Genomic DNA, 10,934 nt, shown 5'->3' on the forward strand with positions numbered 1-10,934 from the left:
CAACAGGGCTACCATCAACATCATCATGATCACCATTATTACGGAAACAGTGTCCAACCTGGCGGCTACTATCAGCATCCTAATGGAGGTTACTCTGGTTCCCAGCTAAATTATTATCCCTCGCAAGCCACGTATGCGCACGCACCTCCTTATGCTCAGGGGCCATACTCTCATCACCCCTACCCCTATTCACAGGGACCCCACTCAAACGGAAATTACGGAAGTTACCCAAATCCCGGGGCGGCTTTCTCAATGGGTGCTTCTGTCGAATACCAACCATCAGAATATGAACGGCATCGGTCTTATAAGACACAAGGGTACTAAATGTAGAGACGACCTGCAGCCTTAAATTTTAAAAAGTTATTTATTTATGTTCATATACATATATGTTATGCATTTTTTAAACTTGAAATAAAGTAAACCATTTACATACTTAGTTGTTTATTAAACATTATGTTTTTTTGTTTTAGATTAGTTTTCAATCATAGCTTTAATTATCCTAAACTTGTGGGATTTTGCGCATAGCTACATATATATCGCACGCTTAATAATATACAGAATTATTTCAAAATTAAAATTGTGTGGGAAAACGCAGTCAAAGTTTGACCAATTCATATATAGTGCGTTCCAGAACGTCTACGATTTGCAGGTTTTGCAGGATTTATTAAAGGCGAAAACAGCTGTTCCTGTAAAACCTGCAAATCCTGCAACTCGCGAAGTACGGGAACAGGCTAATAGTTGGTATACCAAAAGACAGATGGAAAGCGGCATATCTGCGCCAGTTTTGGGAAGTTTAGTCATCTGTTAGGCTGAACATATTCTCCTTATTAAGCTTATTCATTTTATGATGGAATCTCCGAAAACGTAAATTTTGAATTACATCTCTTTATTATTAAACGTGCGATATGTAAAGTACTTAGAGCCTTTATATACACCGGGAATGACGGTTACTGTCGAGATTCGATGGATTGTCTGGTGTCTTTTTAATCATTACATTTCAGTTTAGTGTCTAACAATTTCTCTATAAACCATTTTTTTTGTAAAAACTTTTATAGTCATACAAATGACCGAACCAATAATAAAAAATATGTTTACATACTACAAATATACTAAAGTGAAACTTTTTTCGGTTCATTACTAGTTCGTTTTATATTGCAGAAATTTGTTTTAAACTTAATATGAACCTTCTTAGTCTTCGTTTACATATTCATGTTCGTCTTCGTGTTCAACTTGGTTATCTCCGTCTTCACTTTTGTAAACGTATTCTTCTTCGGTTTCTTATTCGTCTTCATATTCATGCTCATATTCATCCTTGTTTTTTGTATTCGCATTTGTCTCCATAGTCGTCTTGGAACTAGGATTCGTCTTGGCTTTCGTATTCGTATCCACAGTCGTTCTCGTCGTTGGTTAGTCTTCATATTGGTTTTCGTACATATTTGTCTTCGTCCTCGTATTCGTTTTCATATTTTTTCTAGTCGTCGTCTTCGAATTTGTCCTCCTGTTCGTTCTTGTATTCTTATTCGTCTTCATATTCATTATCGCCTTCGCATTCGTCTTCCTGGTATCCTAGTATCTATTCGTCTTTACATTCGTATTCGAATTCGTATCCATATTCGTCTTCGCATTCGTATTCGAATTCATCTGCATATTCGTCTTCTTATTTGTATTCGTGCTCGTTTACGTCTTCGATGCAAAAAAAAAGCGATATACCAACAAATTTTGAAACCATAAAAACTCTCGTCGTCTACTGAAAAATACATGATAAAAACATTAGAAGGTAAAACCATTCTCTCAATTCGTCGGCCATGATTTTTTTCTGACGTTTGCAAACATTTTAAAATCATATAAAATTGAAAATAAAAAAATGAAATTGTTCACAATTGTTGTTGTTTGAGATTAAAAATGAGAATGTGTGTGTGAGCCTGAGCTCGAATTTTAAAATTATATTGTTGGCAAACGTCAGACTGCCTCTCAATGATTTTACCTTGTAATGTTTTTATCATGGAAAAATACATTTAGAATAGTGCTTTTGTATTCAAAATCGTTCCAGTAGAATCGCCAAACGAAGGCCGGAAAATTAATAGGTCCATTCAATATCAACAAATTGTTACGAATTCTTACTAGTACTCACAAGTTTTTACTGGAAATGCATTCAATAACCCAAATATTTGCAAGAGAGAGCGAATTCGAGAGCGTAACAACCCGAGAGAGCTGCAAATTCTGGCAAGTAAAAATTTTACTAAAAAAAGTAAGGTTATGTTTCAAATTCAAATGTAAACAAACTCTTTAAGAGGATGATTTGATGAAATCTAATTAGTGAAATGAAAATATGGATGACAAATTTTTTTATTTTTATGACGGTGGGAACTATTCCCAATTAAAAAGAAAATAGCGCGCCAAAACTTAACCGTCAGGAAGTGTCAAAATGGCTTAAGTTGCAAGTTTTTACTAGGTTTGCGTTCAATAACTTTTTCTGCAAATTTTCTCTTGCTCTCAATTTTACTTTCTATTTTTCTTTAACGCTCTCGCTGCAAGTACTTACTGGAAAAGTTATTGAATGGACCTATATATGGGCTTTCACTAGCAGTCTTGTCATGGAGACACAATTTTTGGGGAAATTTTTAAGGGAGATGCGTTGAAATGTTTTGACATCCGTGTAATGATACTCATGATAGAGTTTTTGAGTTCTCCCGAACTGATTTTTAGAGGGACTCAGCCGGATATTTTCGTTGATAAGCATTTAAAGCGAAAGTAAAATAATTCGAATGGATATCATAGATGTTCCTATTACCCCAACATGCAACCGTAAGATTTCAATCTTCCCACTTATGAAATTAGAAACAATCCGTATTGAAAAACGCGCATACATGCGTAAACTGTAGATTTATACTGCGTGTATAAATTTTTGAGATAATTTTTAAAGTTTTTTCTCTTTATTTTATTTTAAATAAAACTGTATTATTTAGATGATGTTCGAAGCTTTAAAAATGTCCCGATTTTTGTCCCCAGAAATCTGGTCACCGTAGGTATGTTTCTTTGCAAATTAAATGCCTAAAACTTAGCACAAGCCATATCTATGTAATATACCACTGATTTAAGATATGCAAACAGAAAGCTTATATTTAAGAATAGCGGCAATGGCTTAATCTTATTTTTCTAAGCCTACGCTGACCACTTCATTTTTACACCTGCTGAATGTAATATTAGGGTGGTTCAAGGTTTATTGTTTTTAGCCGTCTCACAGAACTAAGGAATATCAAACCGATAGTTCTATCTTGTATATAAAAAAATGTGCTATTTTTTTAGGAAATATTCTTATTCATTCGAAAAAACAAATATTTTTTAAGGTTTTATATCAATTCTACGAAGCAATTTTCGATATATGTTAGTTTTGGGAGTGGCAGCGGGAAAATTGCTAAAAAGTTGATTTTCCTTTTGAACCACCCTAATTTATAATCTTCAAAAGTGACACAACCCAAAATTTGTCATTTTTTAAATTATGCACTAAAAATGTACTCAGAGCTTTTATTCGCCTTTCAGCAAAAGGTCGAGCAAATTTTTGTTTTGGATCTAAAATAAATTTCGAGCTTGCAAAATTCCGAAAATAGGTATCTTTCTTCAGCAGCGTTTTATTTTGCTGTAGTAGTGTAGAAGTGTTTGAATTTTTGTAAACTTGCTATAAGGCGGTTTTTGTATGATATATCCATTTATGGACTAAACCTTTTTCTTAAAGCATTGTTTTGGAATTAAAAATTATTATATTACAATAGGGGCGTTCACGTTTTGTAGCATTTTAGATTGCTACGTAGCAACTTTACACCTGCATACAATACTACAAATCCTAAACGCCGCTCACTCAGACGTAACTGAACTTTCCCTTTTACGATCGTTTCTCCCGCTCACGCATTGTGCGACTATACTATATCGTCGCTTGGCGCGCAATACCTCGTATTACGGTATTATTATTTTGATTACCCTGTCTCAATGCTTCTCACCTTCACAAATTTAATAGTGTATAATTATACGTAATAGAAGCTCATATTTAGTAAGTTTAGTTAGGAAATTACTCAAAAGTTTTGAAAAAAGTAAGTTTCTTCGCTCTTTTGTGAAATTTTCGGACTATCTTGTACTTGGTATTACATTTGGCGGATATGAGGTATTGTGCGTCAAGCGACGATATGCTGCATTCTTTGGCGGACGTTTAACAACAAAAATGAGTCCAGAAATGGATTTATCATACCAAAAACCTCCTTGTAGCATGTTTTAAAGAAATTTGAACACTTCTTCAGGATACTACAGCGAAATAAAACGTTGCGCAATTTGGCAAACTCGTAATTGTCTTTAGACCTATGGTTTCTTCGCCAAATTCTCCCATAAAAATTTACCCGCCCTAATGTACATTCAAACTACATCTAACTAACGTCTTCTTATGTCGATCGTTTGTTGCTCGCGCGAAGGAGCTAGTGTTGGTGTAAGGTATTGAGAATCGGGAAATATGATTGCGCCATTTTTAATTAGTTGCCTCAAATCTGGATTTAGTGTTGGGGCTCTGTGAGTAGTTTCTGGCATCAGAGTACGTTGAGTTGTAGTTGAAGTGGTCGTACGTGTCGTCGACGGTATGTGTTTATTGTTTTGAGACTTGACATCTTGTGTGAGATCCGATAAAGGTTTCACCGATGGCGGTTGCGTGGGGATAATCGGTTTTTGCATAGAACTATCGGCGCTGGGAGGTTTGGGAGTAGCGCCGTGTAACCAGGGATTTCTTGTCGTTCCGCCATTAGGCAGTGATTGGGTCTGATGTGAAGGATTTCTCATTGTATAATTTTGTAAAAATGGATTTTGGTTGAAGTGACTTTTTTCAGTGGAGTTTTGAACATGTGAGGGAAAATGAGGACTTGGGCTTTGTGCGTATGCATTAGTGTTAGAGGAAGTTTTCTGTTCGTTAAAATGATTTTGCCCCATATAATTAAGTAGAAATGGGTTTTCAGGTATACTCCTGCGGTTTCGAAATGTTCTATCAAAAGCTATCGGCGTTACGTGATTAGCATCCACTTCCGATGAAGCGTCTTCAAGTCGAGTTTTTTGTAAAGCAGGTAAGTGATGGAATGAGGCTGACCATGTCGATAATATTGACATATTGGCCAGCTGTTTGACTAAAGTTGGCGTAACTTGGATTGCTGACTGCTGCGAATCAGTTAAAGCAACGAGCTTCATAGCTATATTTGCTGGTTTTGTTGTTGCTGCTTCCTTGGTAAATGTCGTTGTTAGTTTTTTGGCGTCTGTGATTGCAGGCTCTGGGTTATCACGTGGCAAACTGATATCATCTCCACCGCTATTATTGGCAAAATTACGAATAGAGCTATTCTCTTTACTCACTTTGTAAATGATATCATAATTATGCATACTCTCAATTTGAACGTGACGCCCGTTTAAGTCTGGATTCCTTTTGCCATGCTCTTCATAATTTCGATGATTTTCAAAGTGCGCATTGTTATTTTGTCCACTTAGCTGACGATTTGGTTTATGCTGGTGGCGTAGTTGCAGCTGCTCTGCTTGAATAATTTGCTGATCATATCTTGGAATTCGCGTTTTAATACCTATTATTTTTTGCAGTGTTTGCGGTTGCTGTGGTTGTTGCTGCTGCCGCCGCTGTCGTTGCTGATAAAGTTGATACCGCTGGACATTGGTTTGTGGCTGGACCAATCTACCGCTTACGACGCCTTTCAGAATATGCGACGACGATTCTTTCGGATTTGTTAGACGAGCGCGCTTTCCGTCATAATTTGATGGTGACAGTCGAGAAAGGCGGAGGGGCTTCAGGGCTCCATCTGCTGTTACACTCCGCTCCGAACGGAGGGTTCGCCCCAATACTACATCGCACAAGTAGATTTGCGAGAACGCAGTGATAGCGTAAATATATGTATAATATTTCATTTCGAACTAAACGTGTTAAAAGAATTGCCGCATGCGACAATCGTGCTGTTCATCTATCTACGCCCGATCTGAAACTGCTCAAACGAATTGAAAATAGCGACCAATCTAGTGATTTCTGCGTCTTAGTTTAACAAGAAAGCGAGAAAGTAAAACGGTTGTTATTAAAAATAATAAACATAATTAGTAAACGACAGACGAGACCTTTAAGGCTGACTCAAAACCGGATTAGGTAGAATGAAATAAACTTTTTTTTTAACTTCTTAACGCTTATTTTGATGCGAGGGCAGAGAAATATGTAGTATAAAAATACTCTTGTATGTATATGTATGTGTATAAGGGTGTCTCATAAAAAAATTGATGTTTCTACAAGCGAATCACTAAATTCGGCATTTTTATGGATACCAGCAACATATGTATTCTGTAGCAATTCCAAGCCATTTTGCGTCTAAATGAAAGATCTCATTCACTGCTTACTCATACTCTTTGCCAAAAAGTTAAGGTCGTTAAGTAGAAAGTCCAATAAGAACAGGTGGACATTCACAGACTATCGCAACTCGTTCGCCTATATTCGACAAAGGCAGTGACAGGTTCTTAATGACTTATTATCATGGACGTCGCTACCTAGGGGCAGGTATCTTAAAAACTGTTATAGTTGCACAAATGGTCTGGTCTCGTTTAAAAGAAACAAATCGAAAAATAGTAAAAATTGAAAAATAAACACGTTTACAGAATTTTGAAATAAAAAAAAACATTGTAGAAGCAAAAACTTTTAAAAATTTTTGGCTAAATTTTTGTAATCACTAAAGTAAGCAGTTGTGATTATTACCATCTCTGAAAAAATAGCCTACCATATACCGGCACCTCCAAACCATACCATGCTAAGTCATTAGAGTTTTAGGCAGACTTACCGATTCGATTTTTAATTTTTTGTCTTACTAATCTTGAAAAATAAAATAATAATACTAGCTTACAAGAAATCATATCTGTCGCATTTGACCAATCATTTCCTATGTAAAATTTTGTGTTGGATAGTATTAAATGTGGAAATGGAACATTTTGATTTCAACAGGATTCTTGCCCGACAAATAAAGCGGAAAATCCGAAAAGTTGGTGAAAAGAAATTTATTCCCAGGTTTTACCGTGGATAATTCCATAAAGGATTTAACAAAAAAATTGGACGAAATACCAAAGGAACTTGACCGCAGGCTGCACGGAAATTCTCCCAAACGTTTAAAGCAAGTCCTTCAAATCAGGAGTAGGATGATTGAAATTAAGGGTTAAAATATTAAGGCGTGTCGTAAATTATTTTTATATTTATGAATGAGTTTTAAGTTTTTCATAAGTGCAGATAAAGTTTGTCGCTTAGAGCCCCATACAAATTAAAAGGTGTGCGTGCCGCTGCCTACGAATGAAAAATATGTGTGTCTTAGTAACTGATTTATCAATCTCTATTTTATTTTTTTTAACACTTCATTTAGCTTATTCAATAATATCCAAACACCTCAAAAACATTCTAAATGATCAAACTAAAGATTTCTTAAGCCTATTTCGTTTGACACCCACATTTTATGGTTTCAAATAACTTGTGTATACACCATATATTTTGCTTAGCGCCCATCCTTCTTGGCACGAAAAACTTGTGAACTTAACCGAAAAACGCACTTAAGCGAATTTTCTTTACTACTTCAATGAGGAAAGGTATCCGAATCCTTATGCAACCATATAATGGAGGAGTACTTCCGAATGGTATCTTATTATCTATATAACTACATAAATAACAGCCGTTTTCGGTGTTCTGTGAGATGCGCAAAATAAATAAAAGCTTGCAAAACTTGGGTAAGTCTAGAGCCAGTGCAGGTAAACGTAATACTTTATTTGATAAGTGATAATATTTGCACAATTATTAAGGCAGTTATCGCTAATGCGCAGGTATATTGAATGCATCTATCGGAGCAGTTTCTGTAAAAATGTTAAAAATACTAAATTTTTTATTAGGTGGCACTACTTTTCGAAAAAATAAAACCATATTGCACATCTACAGGCCAGGTCCTTTAATAGGTTCTTTCCCATACAACCCGGATCGGATCCGGTAATTAGAAAACAAGCGAAAATGTTGCTCTCAAAAGTGGAACAATGTCCAGAAGTACGGGAACGCAAAAGGCCACATTTCGTGCCCGGAATTTGAGAAATACCTTATTGAAGAGGTTTTTGTTATCGACACTTAAACAGCCCAGAAATCATTCCCATACTCAACAAAACAGGTAATAGAGAGCGAAAATTGGATCGTAAGTGTCTTCTTCTTCCTACCCGAAACAGACCGGACTTTTTCTTCGGGTAAAATGAATAAATTGTCAAAGTGCATATCAGCTGTTGTGTTTACACGTCTACTTGGTGCTTTTATAGAATAGTGAATGGCCTGTTGATGTATATTCAATCTTTATATACTTAAAATCAAATTTGTGAAAACAAAATAAAATTTCCAAGTGTTTGATTTTAAGTGACAAAAACCAAAACAACGTGGAAATGTGGTTTTCTGGCATTTCTGAAATTTACCGTTTTCTGAAAAGTGGCCGCAATTTCAGTCCGATCTCAATAATTTTCAATTTGCTTTTATGTGGAAAGCACAATAATCATACCGAGTTTGGTACTTATTGGTCGAACGGTTACCGAGATACATACATATGTGTGACCATAAACGTATTTCTGGCTAAAGAATTATTACAAGCATTAATTTTGAATAAATTAGATTCAGTAATTACTGGTTTATCGAAGATTTCGTATTTCTCTAAACTACCGTTGTATGGAATGTGGGCGTGGTAAGTGCCCGATTTTAAAAAGTTTAAGCTATTTAGTATGTCGTAACAGGGCCCACAACTGTGCCAAGTTTGGGAGAAATTGGTGGAGCGGTTACCAAGTTATACACAAGTTATCATAAGTAGGCGTGGCTATGCCCATTTTCCAACAATTTATAATACTCCTATTTTCCGTATAAAAATCATTGTAAATATCAATTTTGAGTGAATAATCTTCAATAGTTACTAAAATATCGCAGTTTTCGTACTACTGGAAACTACCATTATATGGGAGGTAGGCGTGGTTATTGTCCGATTTCGCCCATTTTCAATACCATCCGCCCTACGTCTGAAAGAAGTACTCGTACCAAGTTTCGTTAAGATATCTGAATGTTTATTTGAGTTATCGTGTACACAGACGGACGGACAGACAGTTCCCTAATCGATTTCTTTTTTTCATTCTGATCATTTATAATCGACTCAAAAATTAGTTGGGCTATTATTATATTTATGATTAATTTTTTGCAAAGCTAAGCATGAAATATGCGTTTTTATTTACAGAATAACGTGGCATATATAATTCAATTCTCTCAAGAGTCGACTTAAGCATTTATTTAACCGCAGATGTAATAACCGAGAGTCAATAAACTTTTTGAAGAGCTATTTTTAGGTTTACACGCCGATTGTGATTTCGTATTCATATACCTATGTTACCTAGTTGGTTTTTTTTATGTACCTACTAGGGATGTTGCGAATGTGGAATTTTAGACATCCACGGATGCGAATGCGGAAATTCGTTCCAAAATACATCATACACCCACCCTGTCGGAAACAGCAACAACCAAAAAGGAAATCATTTTTAATCCTGTCTTCTGTGACTGGTTTGAAAAATGTGTGCTTATAGCGAGGTTCCAATTAGGTGGATATAGCAAATAAATTGTTATTTTCTAGGAATGAACATTTCGAGTTTCGAAGAAAATTTTGTTTTGAAAGTCGTGGTTGTCATGTCAGCCGAACTTGTTTAAATTCTTGTTATTTTGATAAAAAGTCAACCCGTTTTTTATAATTTTTTAGTTATTGAAATCACGGACGATGAATATCTCAGTTCCCGGGTGACTTTTTGAAAATGTTCACCTGTAATGAATAGCTTGCTTGCAGGCAGTCACAATTAATTACTTACTGAAATACAAAAAAGTCACAACTAACTAAAATTTTTTATTGCATAAAACGATGTGGCGACTTATGATTCGAAGAAATGCGTCATAATCAATCAAGAAGTGAATTTGGGATTTTTAGTTAGTTAAGGCTTTTTTTATTTCAGCGACGTGTGGGTTACGCCCTATCCATACTATACTAACGACACATTGCATGCCAAGTCCCACTCCTCAATAGATATTCAATTCGCCGTGAATTAATTCTTATTTGATTTCTGAACTTGACTGTCAACATTTTCACATTCCATGTTACTTGTATTTCGCTGCGTACAAATTTTGACAATTATCACAAAATTAAAATAGATAAATGTTGTTTTCTTTCGAGCGCACAGAGGAGTATTTGCATAGTAAAACCGGTCAAAATTATTTGGTGTGTTTTTCTGCTAAGTAATAAAAGAAAACACGGAACTTAATCATAAGAAGCGGTTTTATGTAAAATAATTATTACACTTATCTAAGATAAAGTAGAAAAGAAAACTAGCGGTGCATCCAGTTTTTTCAACAGACTTTTGGACAAATAATATTTGATAGTTACATAATTCTTACCTAATTAAAGGTTAAGGGTTGTTGGTGATTTTGTTTGCCATATATACGTTTTATCAGTGCACTTGTACAATATTCGAATTCGCAAAAGCTCCACATTGATTATTACGAATACGAAAGCGAATGCGAATGCGAATATTCGCAGCATCCCTGGTACCTACATACATACGTACATATATACACAAGTTTTGTATGAGGATGAGATACGCGTGTTACATACATACATACACACTAGAAGTGAGAAGAGTTTGCTTGATTGAAATGATCGAAAAGAGGTACTGAACAGTTTTCAGACTGACCACCTGTCGGTAAAGTACCTGTGTTTGCATTCGCTTGAGGTACTGCGCATTCGCAACTATGTATGTAACGGGTGATTTTTTAAGAGCTTGATAACTTTTTTTTTTAAAAAAACGCATAAAATTTGCAAAATCTCATCGGTTCTTTATTTGAA

At 35.4% G+C, this 10,934-nt stretch overlaps 3 protein-coding genes across 4 annotated transcripts in view; 2 read left to right on the forward strand and 1 right to left on the reverse strand.

Annotated features, from left to right (window-relative positions):
* The window catches only part of LOC118736877 (uncharacterized histidine-rich protein DDB_G0274557-like), an 852-nt gene extending 420 nt beyond the window's left edge, over positions 1-432 (forward strand). The window contains exon 2 of the mRNA XM_036466983.1: positions 20-432. Within this exon, the coding sequence (XP_036322876.1) occupies positions 20-324 (305 nt within the window). The 3' untranslated portion in view covers positions 325-432. The remainder of the gene's footprint in view (positions 1-19) is intronic.
* Positions 1-10,934, forward strand: part of LOC118736875 (two pore potassium channel protein sup-9) — a 57,548-nt gene that overhangs the window by 23,407 nt on the left and 23,207 nt on the right. The window lies entirely within an intron of this gene.
* Positions 2,851-5,957, reverse strand: LOC118736874. Its single transcript, XM_036466979.1, has 2 exons — positions 4,825-5,957; positions 2,851-4,626 (listed from the first exon to the last, which is right to left on the reverse strand). The coding sequence occupies exons 1-2, from the start codon at positions 5,932-5,934 to the stop codon at positions 4,417-4,419; spliced, it is 1,320 nt and encodes a 439-aa protein (XP_036322872.1). The 5' UTR covers positions 5,935-5,957; the 3' UTR covers positions 2,851-4,416.

Source organism: Rhagoletis pomonella, unplaced genomic scaffold, assembly GCF_013731165.1.
Source record: "Rhagoletis pomonella isolate Grant_MI unplaced genomic scaffold, Rhpom_1.0 Rhpom_scaffold_00004, whole genome shotgun sequence".
NCBI lineage: Eukaryota > Metazoa > Arthropoda > Insecta > Diptera > Tephritidae > Rhagoletis > Rhagoletis pomonella.

Excerpts from the sequence above, each read along its gene's own strand:
- LOC118736874 (XM_036466979.1), bottom strand. The coding sequence starts at position 5,934 with ATGAAATATTATACATATATTTACGCTATCACTGCGTTCTCGCAAATC. Across the intron at positions 4,627-4,824 it reads ACCAAAATCCATTTTTACAA|AAACACATACCGTCGACGAC; the intron begins AATTATACAATG and ends TCTCAAAACAAT.